Source organism: Ascaphus truei, chromosome 6 (assembly GCF_040206685.1).
Source record: "Ascaphus truei isolate aAscTru1 chromosome 6, aAscTru1.hap1, whole genome shotgun sequence".
Classification (NCBI taxonomy): Eukaryota; Metazoa; Chordata; class Amphibia; order Anura; family Ascaphidae; genus Ascaphus; species Ascaphus truei.
In genome coordinates this window covers 33,110,534-33,129,602 of record NC_134488.1, presented here as the reverse complement: position 1 = coordinate 33,129,602, position 19,069 = coordinate 33,110,534, and the positions used below count along the sequence as shown (strand labels likewise).

At 55.2% G+C, this 19,069-nt stretch overlaps 1 protein-coding gene across 1 annotated transcript; it reads right to left on the bottom strand.

Annotated features, from left to right (window-relative positions):
• Positions 1-4,205: 4,205 nt before the first annotated feature.
• On the bottom strand, positions 4,206-15,747 carry SYTL1 (synaptotagmin like 1). Its single transcript, XM_075603895.1, is given in 12 exon segments — positions 4,206-4,585; positions 11,060-11,080; positions 11,083-11,264; positions 11,456-11,555; positions 11,717-11,795; positions 12,115-12,276; positions 12,594-12,696; positions 12,897-13,063; positions 14,291-14,383; positions 14,558-14,640; positions 15,442-15,472; positions 15,705-15,747. Coding segments are annotated over 10 exon segments (1,080 nt in total). The 5' UTR covers positions 14,594-14,640; positions 15,442-15,472; positions 15,705-15,747; the 3' UTR covers positions 4,206-4,448.
• Positions 15,748-19,069: the final 3,322 nt, after the last annotated feature.

Genomic DNA, 19,069 nt, shown 5'->3' with positions numbered 1-19,069 from the left:
GGTCTTCCTGTATTAGTCTGTGTGTCTCTCTGTATGAGGCGGTCTTCCTGTATTAGTCTGTGTGTCTCTCTGTATGAGGCGGTCTTCCTGTATTAGTCTGTGTCTCTCTCTGTATGAGGCGGTCTTCCTGTATTAGTCTGTGTCTCTCTCTGTATGAGGCGGTCTTCCTGTATTAGTCTGTGTGTCTCTCTGTATGAGGCGGTCTTCCTGTATTAGTCTGTGTGTCTCTCTGTATGAGGCGGTCTTCCTGTATTAGTCTGTGTGTCTCTCTGTATGAGGCGGTCTTCCTGTATTAGTCTGTGTGTCTCTCTGTATGAGGCGGTCTTCCTGTATTAGTCTGTGTGTCTCTCTGTATGAGGCGGTCTTCCTGTATTAGTCTGTGTGTCTCTCTGTATGAGGCGGTCTTCCTGTATTAGTCTGTGTGTCTCTCTGTATGAGGCGGTCTTCCTGTATTAGTCTGTGTGTCTCTCTGTGTGAGGCGGTCTTCCTGTATTAGTCTGTGTGTCTCTCTGTATGAGGCGGTCTTCCTGTATTAGTCTGTGTGTCTCTCTGTGTGAGGCGGTCTTCCTGTATTAGTCTGTGTCTCTCTCTGTATGAGGCGGTCTTCCTGTATTAGTCTGTGTGTCTCTCTGTATGAGGCGGTCTTCCTGTATTAGTCTGTGTGTCTCTCTGTATGAGGCGGTCTTCCTGTATTAGTCTGTGTGTCTCTCTGTATGAGGCGGTCTTCCTGTATTAGTCTGTGTGTCTCTCTGTATGAGGCGGTCTTCCTGTATTAGTCTGTGTCTCTCTGTATGAGGCGGTCTTCCTGTATTAGTCTGTGTGTCTCTCTGTATGAGGCGGTCTTCCTGTATTAGTCTGTGTCTCTCTCTGTATGAGGCGGTCTTCCTGTATTAGTCTGTGTGTCTCTCTGTATGAGGCGGTCTTCCTGTATTAGTCTGTGTGTCTCTCTGTATGAGGCGGTCTTCCTGTATTAGTCTGTGTCTCTCTGTATGAGGCGGTCTTCCTGTATTAGTCTGTGTGTCTCTCTGTATGAGGCGGTCTTCCTGTATTAGTCTGTGTGTCTCTCTGTGTGAGGCGGTCTTCCTGTATTAGTCTGTGTGTCTCTCTGTGTGAGGCGGTCTTCCTGTATTAGTCTGTGTGTCTCTCTCTGTATGAGGCGGTCTTCCTGTATTAGTCTGTGTCTCTCTGTGTGAGGCGGTCTTCCTGTATTAGTCTGTGTGTCTCTCTGTATGAGGCGGTCTTCCTGTATTAGTCTGTGTGTCTCTCTGTATGAGGCGGTCTTCCTGTATTAGTCTGTGTGTCTCTCTGTATGAGGCGGTCTTCCTGTATTAGTCGGTGTCTCTCTCTGTGTGAGGCGGTCTTCCTGTATTAGTCTGTGTGTCTCTCTGTATGAGGCGGTCTTCCTGTATTAGTCTGTGTGTCTCTCTGTATGAGGCGGTCTTCCTGTATTAGTCGGTGTCTCTCTCTGTATGAGGCGGTCTTCCTGTATTAGTCGGTGTCTCTCTCTGTATGAGGCGGTCTTCCTGTATTAGTCTGTGTGTCTCTCTGTATGAGGCGGTCTTCCTGTATTAGTCGGTGTCTCTCTCTGTGTGAGGCGGTCTTCCTGTATTAGTCTGTGTGTCTCTCTGTGTGAGGCGGTCTTCCTGTATTAGTCTGTGTGTCTCTCTGTATGAGGCGGTCTTCCTGTATTAGTCTGTGTGTCTCTCTGTATGAGGCGGTCTTCCTGTATTAGTCGGTGTCTCTCTCTGTGTGAGGCGGTCTTCCTGTATTAGTCTGTGTCTCTCTCTGTATGAGGCGGTCTTCCTGTATTAGTCTGTGTGTCTCTCTGTATGAGGCGGTCTTCCTGTATTAGTCTGTGTGTCTCTCTGTATGAGGCGGTCTTCCTGTATTAGTCTGTGTGTCTCTCTGTGTGAGGCGGTCTTCCTGTATTAGTCTGTGTGTCTCTCTGTGTGAGGCGGTCTTCCTGTATTAGTCTGTGTGTCTCTCTGTGTGAGGCGGTCTTCCTGTATTAGTCTGTGTCTCTCTGTATGAGGCGGTCTTCCTGTATTAGTCTGTGTGTCTCTCTGTATGAGGCGGTCTTCCTGTATTAGTCTGTGTGTCTCTCTGTATGAGGCGGTCTTCCTGTATTAGTCTGTGTGTCTCTCTGTGTGAGGCGGTCTTCCTGTATTAGTCTGTGTGTCTCTCTGTATGAGGCGGTCTTCCTGTATTAGTCTGTGTGTCTCTCTGTATGAGGCGGTCTTCCTGTATTAGTCTGTGTCTCTCTGTATGAGGCGGTCTTCCTGTATTAGTCTGTGTGTCTCTCTGTGTGAGGCGGTCTTCCTGTATTAGTCTGTGTGTCTCTCTGTATGAGGCGGTCTTCCTGTATTAGTCTGTGTGTCTCTCTGTACGAGTCTATCTCGCATACTTTGCTCTTATGTAGCTGTCTCTTTATGAGTCTGTCTCTTCATCCAGCAGTCTCTCTCCCATTCATATGAATAGGAGCTGAGACGCACTAAAGCTTTGCACCCCTTGGTGTATCTGGGCCTGAGCATTACCTCTGTCAGTAGCAGCCCCTCTCTCTCCTCAGATGCCCCTGCCCCCCCTGGCCCTTCACACCCTGTCTTCCACACGGGCAGCTTCATTGGAGGAGGGGTCCTCGTGATAATTCTGCAGGTCATCGGCTACTTTGTCCTGAGGGGTCTGCAGGGAGCGGAGAGAGGCTACGAGACTATGTAAGACCCCCCGCCCCCCATTTAATAACCCTCCATACAATAACTCCTCCTGTAAACTCACCCCCTTCATAGCTACACATATAATGACATCATTTAATATCACCCACATTTAATTGAACCCCAATATATCACCATATACTGCCACCCCTGTTTAATGACCTTTCCTACATAATCCCATATAATATCACCTTTTAGAAATATATATATCTATATATCTCGCCCCATATAATCATTGCACTCTTTTATTCTTCCCCCACAGGGAGGAGACGCCTCAGTAAAGACCCCAACAGATACGCTGAATCCTGTGATCCCCTGAACTCCCCCCCCCCCCCCACACAGACTGCGCCTCACAGGGAGAAGGGGGTCACTCCAGGAAATGGATCAATGCCAGAGGGACCGGTGACCTATTGCTCGAAATTATATATTTGTATACAAATAACTGCCCCATAAAACTGCTCTGTATAACTCCTCCTATCTCTCCCTATAACTCCTCCTATCTCTCCATATAACCGCTCCCTATAACTCCTATCTCTCCCTATAACTCCTCCTATCTCTCCATATAACCGCTCCCTATAACTCCTATCTCTCCCTATAACTCCTCCTATCTCTCCATATAATCTCTCCCTATAACTCCTCCTATCTCTCCATATAACCGCTCCCTATAACTCCTCCTATCTCTCCATATAACCTCTCCCCATAACTCCTCCTATCTCTCCATATAACCGCTCCCTATAACTCCTCCTATCTCTCCATATAACCTCTCCCTATAACTCCTCCCATCTCTCCATATAACCCCTCCTATCTCTCCATATAACCTCTCCATATAACCCCTCCTATCTCTCCATATAACCTCTCCATATAACCCCTCCTATCTCTCCATATAACCCCTCCTATCTCTCCATATAACCCCTCCTATCTCTCCATATAACCTTTCCATATAACCCCTTCTATCTCTTCATATAACCGCTCCCTACAACTCCTCCTATCTCTCGTATAACCTCTCCCTATAACCCCTCCTATCTCTCCATATAACCGCTCCCTATAACTCCTCCTATCTCTCTATATAACCTCTCCCTATAACTCCTCCTATCTCTCCATATAACCGCTCCCTATAACTCCTCCTATCTCTCATGTAACCTCTCCCTATAACTCCTCCTATCTCTCTATATAACCTCTCCCTATAACTCCTCCTATCTCTCTATATAACCTCTCCCTATAACTCCTCCTATCTCTCCATATAACCTCTCCCTGTAACTCCTCCTATCTCTCCATATAACCTCTCCCTATAACTCCTCCTATCTCTCTATATAACCGCTCCCTATAACTCCTCCTATCTATATAACCTCTCCCTATAACTCATATCTCTCCATATAACTCCTATCTCTCCATATAACGGTTCCCTGTAACTCTTCCGATCGCCCCCATATAAACGTCCCTTATAATGTTTTTTGTTTTTGTCCCCTGTGCATCATGTAACCTAATAATTTTCACACGGACAGTGCTGGTGTTTATTGTTGGTGCGGTGGTACATCTGTCCCAGCGGGATGTAGTGTAAATGTCTGAGTCTGTGGGGTCACTAGGTGTCTCAGTGATCAGGATGCATGTTGGAGTTACAGCGGGTCACATTCCGACTCTTGAGGTCAGCGCAGGGTCAGGGGTTCTTTCTGGGGTCAGGTTCTCTCTCTGGGGTCAGTGTGGTGTCAGGGTTTCTCTCTCAGGTCAGGTTCTCTCTGGGGGTCAGCGTGGGGTCAAGTTCTGTCTCAGCGGTAGTACAACCTCTGTCCAGTTCCCAGCTCTTTTTATCACCGACCCCCAGAAACTCTTCTCTTCTTCTGTAGAATCCATCCAGGAGACAGGAACCCCATAACTGCTCCCTGTAACAGAGAGAGCCCATAATAGAGACATCATGACTGCTCCACGTAACACAGACACCTCTCCCCCCCCCCCAAACTGCTCCCCCTGACAGAGACCCCTCTGTGACTGCTCCCTGTGTGATGAGTTCTCACACTGCCCCCTGGCAGGTTACTCTCCAAGGTGCTCTGGCCATGTGACTATTGGACATGAGAGCAGCCAATAATAACGGCTGTAGAAGAGGAGTGAAAAAGAGGGAGAGAAGCCTTTAGAAGAGGGTGCGGCCAAGCTGATAGCAGTCAGGTCCGCGCAGATCTGATTTCCGGTTCGGTCGAGGATTGCAGCGTGCACTTTTGCACGTGGCAGCAGGAGCAGAGAGCCAGACGTGGTTAAGAGTACAGCATCGGCGGAGGGGACCTCAACAGCTTCAGCGCACAGCTGTACCAAGCTCCCACAGAGTGCCGGCAGCATCCCAAGCCAACGTGGCCAGGATTTGGTGGCTAATACACCACTGACTCACACAGCGTTATTTGGGGATTGTGTTGTATTTGTATACTGTGTAGTGATCCCTGGAAGGGGGTCACAAGGTGCACGAGTTAAGTGTATAAGTAAACTAGTTGTATCACCCGTATACCGTGTCCATATTCTTCTTGCTGTCTGACTGTATACCACGCTTGGCCCATTAAGTTATTGCTAGGGACTCGGGGCCCCCACGCCAGCAATAGTCAAAAGTCTGAGGGTTACAGAAGAGGCGCTGCTGAGATTACAACTTCTTGATTTCATTAGTGTAAAACACACTATATATAAGAGTCTCCCCCATTGTACAATCAGCATGGCTACAGGAGTCGCTAGAACAATCGCCCTACAGTGGCCCCTGCCGACATTGTTATACCTCACAACAAGTGCGGACATTACGAGATTGGTGCGCATGGAATGGCCTACACTGTAATAAGGCGCTTAGTCTACCGGTCCCACATACAACTGATGATGCGAGTATCAAGGGGAGTCCTCGGTGCGGGAGCCCTGTGGGGATGGGCCCAAATTCAGGAACAAATGGCGTGCTACAATACTAAGACAGCATATGTATTGCGTGTGAGAGGACGATATTGACCCGATAATATTGTGAGAAGGGACCCGGAGATGTGGGTGTTACTGTGGGGTGTTTACCTGCGGGAGCCCCAGAGCAATGTGACTGCACACACTATAGGAGATAAGGCCCGAGAATTCCAAGCCAGAGTGGGGAACAGTTCTGTAATGAGATGTTCCCTGAAGTACCCACTTCCTCTTCGGGACAAGCCACCCACTGACAGGGGTCCAATCCTGTGCTAAATCCCATGAGGAATAATGTCAAGGATTAGAAGGCAGCCGGCTCTCCAGAAGTAAAGGGGGGGGAGTGGGGGGGGGGAAAGGATTGAGTTTATTGAGTTTACATGTAATCAATAAATCCAAACAACTGACAGAATTGTGATCTTTTCTGGGTTCTGCGGATATTACAGACGGTTCGAGAACAATTTATCAGCCATAATACAGCCGCTGACGAAAATTAACCAAAGGCTACACGCCACCCAGAGGACGCAGTACGGCTGCTGGAGACTCCAGTCAAGACTTTCAAAATGAACAAACCCTTTGTAGATAGGACTGCTAAGTGCGAAGAGGCTTTCCAAGCTATAAAGGCCCATCTCACTGCTGATCTACAAAAACCCTATGTGCGGCATTTACTGTAGGCACCAGAATAGAAGGGTTAGGAGCAGTACTGTATCAGGAGCACCCTGATGGGTATTCGTGAGTCACGTTGTGGACAAGCTGCAAGACTATCTGTACGGAGCCACCTTCGTAGTGCACACAGACAACAACCCACACTCTATCATTAGATAAGTTGGATGCCACTGGTCACAGGGGCTGAGCGGCCTCGGCTACGTGCAATTTCAGCCTGAAGTACAGACCTGGGAAGGAAAACATGGATGCCGACGCCCTGTCTCACGGGAAGACATCGCCGGAGTGCGCGTATTGCACAAGCAAATTGATGTGGCAAGACGGATCACGGCTGCAACGTTAAACCAAGTGCCTAACAGTCTGTGGATATCCCCCCTGGTATCCTCTCACCCTGCAGAGAGATCTATGGAGGGGTTACCTCTGCCGAACCAGCGGGATCTAGCCGAAGCTCAGACAGACAGACTACGGTTTGAAGAAAAATTTGGTCGGCCTTAAGGGGCCAGAAATCGGTCAGGACCGTCATCAGACCGCACCCTGAAAGTCAACTCCTATTAAAGCACTGGTCTAATCTGGTGATGAAGAGCGGAGTGATGTTCAGAGCCGCCAAGAAGTCCCAACAGACCATAACTAAGCAACTGGTACTTCCTTCCAAGTGTGGGCCGGTGGTACTCCGTCCTGTCCATGACGATCATGGCCACCTACGTACAGACAAGGTGCTGGGATTAATGAAAGACCGTTTCTATTGTCCCCGAATGGATCGGGATGTTGAATATTGAAAGAACTGTGGGAGGTGCGGGCATACCAAGACTTTGCCTACAAGGTCCGCACCATTGATAAATATCAGCACTGGACCACTGGATTTCCTGTCCTTACAACCAAATACTAATAATATCCTAGTGGTCACAGACCATTTTCCCCCCCGGTATTCTCAAGCATTCCCGACTAATGATCAACGAGATACTGATGTCGCTACGGGACAAGTATTTTGTCCATTATGGATTTTCAACTAGGATACATTTCGATTTAAGGGCAGGATTTTGAAAGTCGATGCATCAAGAAATTACTGCGCCCTTGTGGGATAAAAAATAAAATAATTAACAACGCCTTACCACCCACAGGGGGTCCTCAACCCCAGAGATTAAATAGGACCCTACTGAAAATGATGGGCACATTAAATACTCAAGGGAAGGAACGATGGAGTCAGCATGTGCACCACCTGGGGTGTAACTGCATTCGGAATGACTACAGGGCATTCGCCCTACTGCTTGATGTTTGGAAGGGAAGCCCGATGACCCACTGATCTGTGTTTGAGTGTCCCCTCAAAAGAAAAAGGAGGGTCGCGACATAGCAAAAAGTAAATTCTTTATATATTAAAAACCATATTGCACCAATGAATGAAATAAAGAAAACAAAGAGATTGCCTGCAAAGAAGGACTGCTGCTGGTAGGCCTGATGTGAGGGATAAGCTCCTTCCTTCTAATAGTCTCTTAGGTCCTTGGGTGGAGGGAGGAGCCAATGTTATGCACCAGATGTAGCCAGTAGTGTCCGTCCCCTGGGGTTTCCCGTCAGTGGAGTACTTCTCCTGGCTTTGGCTGCGGCGGAAGGCATCCTGTCTCCTCGGCCGACCCGGAAGAGACGTCATCAGCGGAGGATCTCCTAGGCTGTAGGCTTGCGTCTGTAGCAGGCTGGCACAGTTACGGAGCAGCGACAGTCTGCTCAGTGCTGCGAGTCCCTCTGATGGCACATCCCTGACCACGGACATGCAGTATTTACAGAGGCTCAAGGAACGGTTGCAAGACGCGTACAGACTGCTCGCATTGGCAGCTATAGGGGCCAATCAGGGCAGTAAAGGTTAGAGTCCTTATCCGAAATCTGGCACACACAAAATATCGAATGGCTGGAAACCAGAGCCTTATAGGGTAATAGAAAAACTACAAAGACTAACAGTATATAGAGTAAGGCCCGGAAAAGGAAGAGGGCCAGAAAAGAACCTGAATAGGAATCGTCTCCTGCCTATAGGTCACTTGGTGCGATGCCCTGAGAAAGAAAGTATTCCAGGAGGAATAGCCAACCTAGGAGAAGTGATCCACTAAACCGAGGGCAGGGTCGTCCCAGTAGCCCACCAAGCCACTGTAGGCAGGGCAGCGAGGAAGACTCCGATCAGGACGAGGGGTATGAAGGAGGGAGAATGCTAGGGCAACCATCGCATATCATGGACCCGGGAAAAGAGCGGCATCCTCCACAAGAGGTGTCCCAATGCGACCAGCACTGCCCCCCGGCAGGTTCCTCTCCAGTGTGCCCTGGACATGTGACTATTGGACACGAGAGCAGCCAATAATAACGGCTGTGGAAGAGGTGGGACCAAGCGGGAGAGAAGCCTTTAATAGAGGAGCGGCCATGTTGACTCAGATCTGCGCGGATTTGACTGCTATCCGGTTCGGTCGAGGATTGCGGAGAGTGCTCGGAGTGACAGCCGGAGCAGAGAGCTAGACCGCCAGACATGGTCGAGAGTACAGAGTCGTCGGAGGGGACCCCCAACGGCTATAAAAAGTACAGCAGTCCCGAAGTACAGGCCCGCAGCAACTGGTACACAAGCAGCTCCCATGGTGTGCCGCAGCATCCCCAGCCAACATATCCAGCATTGGGCAGCTACTCCACCACGGACACCGATTCTCACCCGTGCAGCGTTACCTCGGCACAGGGTCACACGGTGCGCGGGAAGTGTATAGGTAAACTAGTTGCATCACCCGTTACCATGCGTGGCCCATTAAGTTATCGCTAGGGACTCAGGCCCCCACCTCAGCAATAGTCATAAGTCTGAGGGTTACAAAGGAGGGGTTACACAGAGGCCCCGCGACTGCTCCCTGTAACGCAGAGGCCCCGCGACTGCTCCCTGTAACGCAGAGACCCCGCGACTGCTCCCTGTAACGCGGAGGCCCCGCGACTGCTCCCTGTAACGCGGAGGCCCCGCGACTGCTCCCTGTAACGCAGAGACCCCGCGACTGCTCCCTGTAACGCAGAGGCCCCGCGACTGCTCCCTGTAACGCGGAGGCCCCGCGACTGCTCCCTGTAACGCGGAGGCCCCGCGACTGCTCCCTGTAACACAGAGGCCCCGCGACTGCTCCCTGTAACACAGAGGCCCCGCGACTGCTCCCTGTAACACAGAGGCCCCGCGACTGCTCCCTGTAACACAGAGGCCCCGCGACTGCTCCCTGTAACGCAGAGGCCCCGCGACTGCTCCCTGTAACGCAGAGGCCCCGCGACTGCTCCCTGTAACGCGGAGGCCCCGCGACTGCTCCCTGTAACGCGGAGGCCCCGCGACTGCTCCCTGTAACGCGGAGGCCCCGCGACTGCTCCCTGTAACGCGGAGGCCCCGCGACTGCTCCCTGTAACGCGGAGGCCCCGCGACTGCTCCCTGTAACACAGAGGCCCCGCGACTGCTCCCTGTAACACAGAGGCCCCGCGACTGCTCCCTGTAACACAGAGGCCCCGCGACTGCTCCCTGTAACACAGAGGCCCCGCGACTGCTCCCTGTAACACAGAGGCCCAGCGACTGCTCCCTGTAACACGGAGGCCCCGCGACTGCTCCCTGTAACACGGAGGCCCAGCGACTGCTCCCTGTAACGCGGAGACCCCGCGACTGCTCCCTGTAACACAGAGCCCCCGCGACTGCTCCCTGTAACGCGGAGGCCCCGCGACTGCTCCCTGTAACGCAGAGACCCCGCGACTGCTCCCTGTAACGCAGAGGCCCCGCGACTGCTCCCTGTAACGCAGAGACCCCGCGACTGCTCCCTGTAACGCGGAGGCCCCGCGACTGCTCCCTGTAACGCGGAGGCCCCGCGACTGCTCCCTGTAACGCGGAGGCCCCGCGACTGCTCCCTGTAACGCGGAGGCCCCGCGACTGCTCCCTGTAACGCGGAGGCCCCGCGACTGCTCCCTGTAACGCGGAGGCCCCGCGACTGCTCCCTGTAACACGGAGACCCCGCGACTGCTCCCTGTAACACGGAGACCCCGCGACTGCTCCCTGTAACGCAGAGGCCCCGCGACTGCTCCCTGTAACGCAGAGGCCCAGCGACTGCTCCCTGTAACGCAGAGGCCCCGCGACTGCTCCCTGTAACGCAGAGGCCCCGCGACTGCTCCCTGTAACGCAGAGGCCCCGCGACTGCTCCCTGTAACGCAGAGACCCCGCGACTGCTCCCTGTAACGCGGAGGCCCCGCGACTGCTCCCTGTAACGCAGAGGCCCCGCGACTGCTCCCTGTAACGCGGAGGCCCCGCGACTGCTCCCTGTAACACAGAGACCCCGCGACTGCTCCCTGTAACACGGAGACCCCGCGACTGCTCCCTGTAACGCGGAGGCCCCGCGACTGCTCCCTGTAACGCGGAGGCCCCGCGACTGGTCCCTGTAACGCGGAGGCCCCGCGACTGCTCCCTGTAACGCGGAGGCCCCGCGACTGCTCCCTGTAACGCAGAGGCCCCGCGACTGCTCCCTGTAACATGTGACGACCCACAGGAATGGAGAGGGAAGGTCAGAGGTCACATGGGTATGTGAAGGAGTCCCAGGTAGTATCAAGGGGTCACGAAAGAACGACTAGAGGTCGTAGTGGTCATGGGAGGATCAGTAGTCACAGGAAAGAGGTTTGATGTGGCAGAGGAAGGATGAAAGGTCAAAGGTAACAGATCAGGAAGGATTAGGAGTGACACAGACATGGCCAAAGGTCACCAGTAAGGGGTCAGGGGTGATAAGGGGAGGTCAGAGGTCACAGGGAGGAGTCAGGTGACGCACCTTGGCCGGTGCTGAGCCGAACCCCCCCAGGAGCCGGCTTGACAGGGTCCCCTGGTCCCAGACCGTGAACTCGGCACAGGCCTCGGCAAGGTCCCCCTCTCTGAACCCGTCATATACCATGGTGTGATTGTACATGGGCTGCAGGCTTCGGGACATCACACGTGTGCGCTGGTGGCTGGATGGGCTGTCATCTGGGAGCACGCAACTGCGGGGGGGAGGGGGGGAGGAGAAACATGGTGCAGACGGGGGGAGGGGGAAGGAGAGAGAAAAGGGGAGGGGCGTGAGTCAGTGGGTGGGAGGAGAGGGGACCAAGGGAGGGAGGGGGAGAGACCGGTGGGTGGGGAAACAGCGAGATGAAGGGGACATGGTTAGTGTCACTATACATAGGCACCTTACCACTTGACAAAAGAGCTGACAGTTCCGGCCTTGAGAGGTACGAGGTGCTGAGCCTCCTTCACCCAAATGTGCAGCTCCCCCAAGGGAGGGAGACTGGACCCTGTTGGAGGGGGGGGAGAAGAGAGGTGTGAGAGGGGAGGGAGGAGAGATGGGCTGGAAAGCAACAAGAGGGGGGGGGGTAGGGCACAGAGAGGGGACGAGAAGGAGCAAATGAGGGAAGTGAGGAGCAATTACACCCTCTACTCCCCCCCAGTGACTCACCGCCTTCCCCCGGGGACGTGAACATGATGGCCAAACTGAGCCTCCCCCGTCTGCACAGGATGTCCGGAGACAGGGGGGTCTGTGGGAGACACCACAGATCAGACACGGCCTCCCACTTCAGAGACCAGGAGGAGGGGGTAGGTTAAGGAAAGGCAGAAGAGAGGGAGGAGGGAAAGGATGACTAGATGATCCAGAGTCGCTGGTTAGTAGAATTAATCACATGATCCAGAGTCATGCATTTGCAAAGGACACATAGATGATCTGAAGCGATAGACTAGGTAGACGATCTGGAGCGATGGATCACTCAAGGACAGATAGAGAATTCAGAGCGATAGATCAGCACAGGACAGGCAGACGATCCAGAGCAGTAGATCATGTGTTGGGAAGGCCTCTCTCACCCGCGGCTGCAAGTTGTACCAGGCCGGCTGAATTTGGTTCCAGTCCCAGGACTCCAGATCCAGCTCCACCTCCCCCAAGAAGAGGTTCCTCCCCAGGAGGCCCCGATGCCAGACAGACAGATTAAGAACCCGGCACTGCAGCTCAGACTGCTCCAACTTGTACTGTCACACAGAGAGGGGACTGTCACTGTCACCTCAGGGGCGGGGGGGGGGGGGGGGAGAGAGGGGGTATTAGGATTGGTCTCTTGTGTGAGGCCTGCAGGTCTTCCAATCCTTAGATGCCTTATTGCACAGTAGGGTTGAAAGGGATAAAGAAGATCCTCCCAGGGAATGGGGCGTACAGAGCGTTGGGGAGGGGCAGGCAGGGTTCTTTGGGGGGGCAGAGAGGTTAGGGGAGATGGCCAGCGGTGGGGTTGGGTGTGGGGGCAGGTTTGAGAGATGAGCAAGGGTTCGAGGGGGAGGGAGGGTTCTGCACTCACCTTGAGGGTGTCATTAAACAGGGGGTCCAAAGTCTTCTTCTTCACTCCCGTCTTCCTCTTGCCCTGGGAGGATTTGTCAGGGAGCAAATAGCACTTCACATAGCTGGGTTAGGGGGAGAAAAGAGCAAGAAAGGAGAAATGGGGGGTGAAATGGGGCGTGGGAGGGAGAGAGAGAATGTGTCATGGATTGAGAGATAAGAAAGAAGACATGTTTACATTTGCCAATTGCTTGAGACTGCCACCCCCTACCGCTCTGTCACTCCCCCCCCCCCCAGCGAGGTCCCCTCCCCCCTCCTCACTCACGGGTTGGAGCGCTGGTTGTGGGCTGCGGTCAGGTCCCGGCACTGTATGACCAGGACCCTCAGTTCCTTTCTGGGGGAGTCGTACTGAAGAGAGAACTGGATCCAGCCCTGAACTTCCAGAGACTTCACCTCCCCCGTACTGAAGAGACTCATCATACTGCCAGAGAGCTGGGGGGGGGGGGAGATCAGGGTGACAAGGACCCAGGGGTCATAGGGGAGAGTGATACAGTGAGAGCGGGTGCAGTGACAGCAGGTGCAGTGACAGCAGGTGCAGTGACAGCAGGTGCAGTGACAGCAGGTGCAGTGACGCAGTGAGAGCGGGTGCAGTGACAGCAAGTAACAGCACAGAAGGCACAGTGACACAGTGACAGGGCGTGCAGTGACATTAATAAACAGCACAGACGGCACATTGATGCACAGTGACAGGGTGTGCAGTGACACATTAATAAACAGCACAGAAGGCACAGTGACACAGTGACACAGTGACACAGTGACAAATTAGCAGCGAGGCGCGAATAGAGATAAAAAAAAGTTTTTAATTAACCAAAAAACACATAACAGCGCAGGTACCGGAACGCGTTTCACACCGTTAGGCACAGTGACACAGTGACAGTAGGCGCAATGACAGTGACACAATAACACACAGTGACAGCAGACACAGTAACACAGTAGAGAAACATCTTTGCTCACGTGCCCAGTTGCGCGAAACGCGTTAGAGTCCTACACTTTCCCTATCGCAGGCTCATTATGTGCTAGGGCGAGGGGCACACAGCGACAGCGGGCGAGGGGCACACGGCGACAGCGGGCGAGGGGCACACGGCGACAGCGGGCGAGGGGCACACGGCGACAGCGGGCGAGGGGCACACGGCGACAGCGGGCGAGGGGCACACGGCGACAGCGGGCGAGGGGCACACGGCGACAGCGGGCGAGGGGCACACGGCGACAGCGGGCGAGGGGCACACGGCGACAGCGGGCGAGGGGCACACGGCGACAGCGGGCGAGGGGCACACGGCGACAGCGGGCGAGGGGCACACGGCGACAGCGGGCGAGGGGCACACGGCGACAGCGGGCGAGGGGCACACGGCGACAGCGGGCGAGGGGCACACGGCGACAGCGGGCGAGGGGCACACGGCGACAGCGGGCGAGGGGCACACGGCGACAGCGGGCGAGGGGCACACGGCGACAGCGGGCGAAGGGCACACAGCGACAGCGGGCGAGGGGCACACGGCGACAGCGGGCGAGGGACACACGGCGACATCGGGCGAGGGGCACACGGCGACAGCGGGCGAGGGGCACACGGCGACAGCGGGCGAGGGGCACACGGCGACAGCGGGCGAGGGGCACACGGCGACAGCGGGCGAGGGGCACACGGCGACAGCAGGTGCAGTTGCTCACAGATTTAGAGCCCAGGGTTGGCACTGAGGGGCTATGCGTGAGGATCCTGTGTCCATCCAACTCCAGAGCACAGTTCTGATCCGCACTGCCCCCCTGGAGGAACAAATGGGTCAGTCACTGAAACGGAGGAACAAATGGGTCAGTCACTGAAACGTGTCACACCCACCACAGGGACAAGTGTTCCTCAACCCGCTGCCCGTCAGTGGCATGGACAGACCAGGCTGCTCCCAACGGCTAAACCACACATGGCCTCTGCCCCTCACTCACCTCCCCGGTGACAGGTGACAGGGAGATCTCTTCCATACCCTGCTCCCCCACACTTGGGATGCGATGGCGTACAGGACTAACGTCTGCAGGGACACAGAGTGACAAGGGTGACAAGGTGTCACAGATGAACAGGGACATTAAGGGGGTGTCGTCACCGGGAGACAGGGACATTAAGGGGGGTGTCGTCACCAGGAGAAAGGGACATTAAGGGGGGTGTCGTCACCAGGAGAAAGGGACATTAAGGGGGGTGTCGTCACCGGGAGACAGGGACATTAAGGGGGGTGTCGTCACCAGGAGAAAGGGACATTAAGGGGGGTGTCGTCACCGGGAGACAGGGACATTAAGGGGGGTGTCGTCACCAGGAGAAAGGGACATTAAGGGGGGTGTCGTCACCGGGAGACAGGGACATTAAGGGGGGTGTCGTCACCAGGAGACAGGGACATTAAGGGGGGTGTCGTCACCGGGAGACAGGGACATTAAGGGGGGTGTCGTCACCAGGAGACAGGGACATTAAGGGGGGTGTCGTCACCAGGAGACAGGGACATTAAGGGGGGTGTCGTCACCAGGAGACAGGGACATTAAGGGGGGTGTCGTCACCGGGAGACAGGGACATTAAGGGGGGGTGTCGTCACCGGGAGACAGAGACATGGGGTGTCGTCACCGGGAGACAGGGACATTAAGGGGGGTGTCGTCACCGGGAGACAGAGACATGGGGTGTCGTCACCGGGAGACAGAGACATGGGGTGTCGTCACCGGGAGACAGGGACATTAAGGGGGGTGTCATCACCGGGAGACAGAGACATGGGGTGTGTCAGTAATGTCACAAGGTCAGATGAGGTGTCACGGACAGGAGGGGGAGAAGAGTGGCAGACAGAGGGTGTCACCTTCCTCATCCTCCTCGAAGCTGTCCTCTTCCTAAAGCAGAAACGAGATTACAACATAAGTCATGGCACCTGTGACAAGAGGGGAGGGGACGTGTGTCCGGCAGCGTGTAGTGTCATATGTAACATGCAATGGAGCCACAGGGATGACTGAGAGGTAGATACCCCTATCAGGATGGCGAGGGGGGGGGGGAGGGGGGGAGGTGCAGTTGTCTGGAGAGAAGAGGAATATATTACAGTGGGGCTGTGTATGGGCCGGTACGGACCTGAGTGTCATCGGAGAGCTGCTCAGATAGGGAGTTGCTGGACAACCTATGACAAGAAACACATAAATCAGGACACGCCTCGAACATGTCACCACATTCAGTGTCAGATGGGCCAGAGCCGAGTGAGGCGTCTGGGACAGAAGGAGTTACAGCACTGCATGTCCTCTCCGTCACTATCCCGTCTGTGTCCTGCTGTCCCTGATCCCTCCGTCTGACCTTGTCACATGCTCTGGGTGATCCCATCTTACTGTCCCCCTCCATCTCACCTTGTCACCTGCTCTGGGTGATCCCACCCTACTGTCCCTGATCTCTCCGTCTGACCGTGTCACATGCTCTGGGTGATCCCATCCTGCTGTCCCTGATCTCTCCGTCTCACCGTGTCACATGCTCTGGGGGATCCCATCCTGCTGTCCCTGATCCCTCCGTCTCACCGTGTCACATGCTCCGGGTGATCCCATCTTACTGTCCCTGATCCCTCCGTCTCACCTTGTCACATGCTCTGGGTGATCCCATCTTGCTGTCCCTGATCCCTCCGTCTCACCGTGTCACATGCTCTGGGTGATCCCACCCTACTGTCCCTGATCCCTCCGTCTCACCGTGTCACATGCTCTGGGTGATCCCACCCTACTGTCCCTGATCCCTCCGTCTCACTGTGTCACATGCTCTGGGTGATCCCACCCTACTGTCCCTGATCCCTCCGTCTCACTGTGTCACATGCTCTGGGTGATGCCACCCTACTGTCCCTGATCCCTCCGTCTCACTGTGTCACATGCTCTGGGTGATCCCATCCTACTGTCCCTGATCCCTCCGTCTCACCGAGTCACATGCTCTGGGTGATCCCACCCTACTGTCCCTGATCCCTCCGTCTCACTGTGTCACATGCTCTGGGTGATCCCACCCTACTGTCCCTGATCCCTCCGTCTCACTGTGTCACATGCTCTGGGTGATCCCATCCTACTGTCCCTGATCTCTCCGTCTCACCGTGTCACATGCTCTGGGTGATCCCATCCTGCTGTCCCTGATCCCTCCGTCTCACCTTGTCATCTGCTCTGGGTGATCCCATCCTACTGTCCCTGATCCCTCCGTCTCACCGTGTCACATGCTCCGGGTGATCCCATCCTGCTGTCCCTGATCTCTCCGTCTCACTGTGTCACATGCTCCGGGTGATCCCATCCTACTGTCCCTGATCCCTCAGTCTCACCGTGTCACATGCTCTGGGTGATCCCACCCTACTGTCCCTGATCCCTCCGTCTCACCATGTCACATGCTCTGGGTGATCCCATCCTGCTGTCCCCGATCCCTCCGTCTCACCGAGTCACATGCTCTGGGTGATCCCATCCTGCTGTCCCCGATCCCTCCGTCTCACCGTGTCACATGCTCTGGGTGATCCCATCCTGCTGTCCCTGATCCCTCCGTCTCACCTTGTCACGTGCTCTGGGTGATCCCATCCTGCTGTCCCTGATCTCTCCGTCTCACCGTGTCACATGCTCTGGGTGATCCCATCCTGCTGTCCCCGATCCCTCCGTCTCACCGTGTCACATGCTCCGGATGATCCCATCCTGCTGTCCCTGATCTCTCCGTCTCACCGTGTCACATGCTCTGGGTGATCCCATCCTGCTGTCCCCGATCTCTCCGTCTCACCGTGTCACATGCTCCGGGTGATCCCATCTTACTGTCCCCGATCCCTCCGTCTCACCGTCGTGTCACATGCTCCGGGTGATCCCATCTTACTGTCCCTGATCCCTCCGTCTCACAGTGTCACATGCTCTGGGTGATCCCATCTTACTGTCCCTGATCTCTCCGTCTCACCGTGTCACATGCTCCGGGTGATCCCATCTTACTGTCCCCGATCCCTCCGTCTCACCGTGTCACATGCTCCGGGTGATCCCATCTTACTGTCCCTGATCTCTCCGTCTCACCGTGTCACATGCTCTGGGTGATCCCATCCTACTGTCCCTGATCTCTCCGTCTCACTGTGTCACATCCTCCGGGTGATCCCATCCTGCTGTCCCCGATCCCTCCATCTCACCTGGTCACATGCTCCGGGTGATCCCATCCTGATGTCCCTGATCTCTCCGTCTCACCGTGTCACATGCTCTGGGTGATCCCATCCTGCTGTCCCCGATCCCTCCGTCTCACCGTGTCACATGCTCTGGTGATCCCACCCTACTGTCCCCGATCCCTCCGTCTCACCGTGTCAAATGCTCTGGTGATCCCACCCTACTGTCCCCGATCCCTCCGTCTCACTGTGTCACATGCTCTGGGTGATCCCATCCTGCTGTCCCTGATCCCTCCGTCTCACCTTGTCACGTGCTCTGGGTGATCCCATCCTGCTGTCCCTGATCTCTCCGTCTCACCGTGTCACATGCTCTGGGTGATCCCATCCTGCTGTCCCCGATCCCTCCGTCTCACCGTGTCACATGCTCCGGATGATCCCATCCTGCTGTCCCTGATCTCTCCGTCTCACCGTGTCACATGCTCTGGGTGATCCCATCCTGCTGTCCCCGATCTCTCCGTCTCACCGTGTCACATGCTCCGGGTGATCCCATCTTACTGTCCCCGATCCCTCCGTCTCACCGTGTCACATGCTCCGGGTGATCCCATCTTACTGTCCCTGATCCCTCCGTCTCACCGTGTCACATGCTCTGGGTGATCCCATCTTACTGTCCCTGATCTCTCCGTCTCACCGTGTCACATGCTCCGGGTGATCCCATCTTACTGTCCCCGATCCCTCCGTCTCACCGTGTCACATGCTCCGGGTGATCCCATCTTACTGTCCCTGATCTCTCCGTCTCACCGTGTCACATGCTCTGGGTGATCCCATCCTACTGTCCCTGATCTCTCCGTCTCACTGTGTCACATGCTCCGGGTGATCCCATCCTGCTGTCCCCGATCCCTCCATCTCACCTGGTCACATGCTCCGGGTGATCCCATCCTGATGTCCCTGATCTCTCCGTCTCACCGTGTCACATGCTCTGGGTGATCCCATCCTGCTGTCCCCGATCCCTCCGTCTCACCGTGTCACATGCTCTGGTGATCCCACCCTACTGTCCCCGATCCCTCCGTCTCACCGTGTCACATGCTCTGGTGATCCCACCCTACTGTCCCTGATCCCTCCGTCTCACTGTGTCACATGCTCTGGGTGATCCCATCCTGCTGTCCCTGATCCCTCCGTCTCACTGTGTCACATGCTCCGGGTGATCCCATCCTGCTGTCCCCGATCCCTCCATCTCACCGTGTCACATGCTCTGGGTGACCCCATCCTGCTGTCTCACCGTGTCACATGCTCCGGGTGATCCCATCCTGCTGTCCCCGATCCCTCCATCTCACCGTGTCACATGCTCCGGGTGATCCCATCCTGCTGT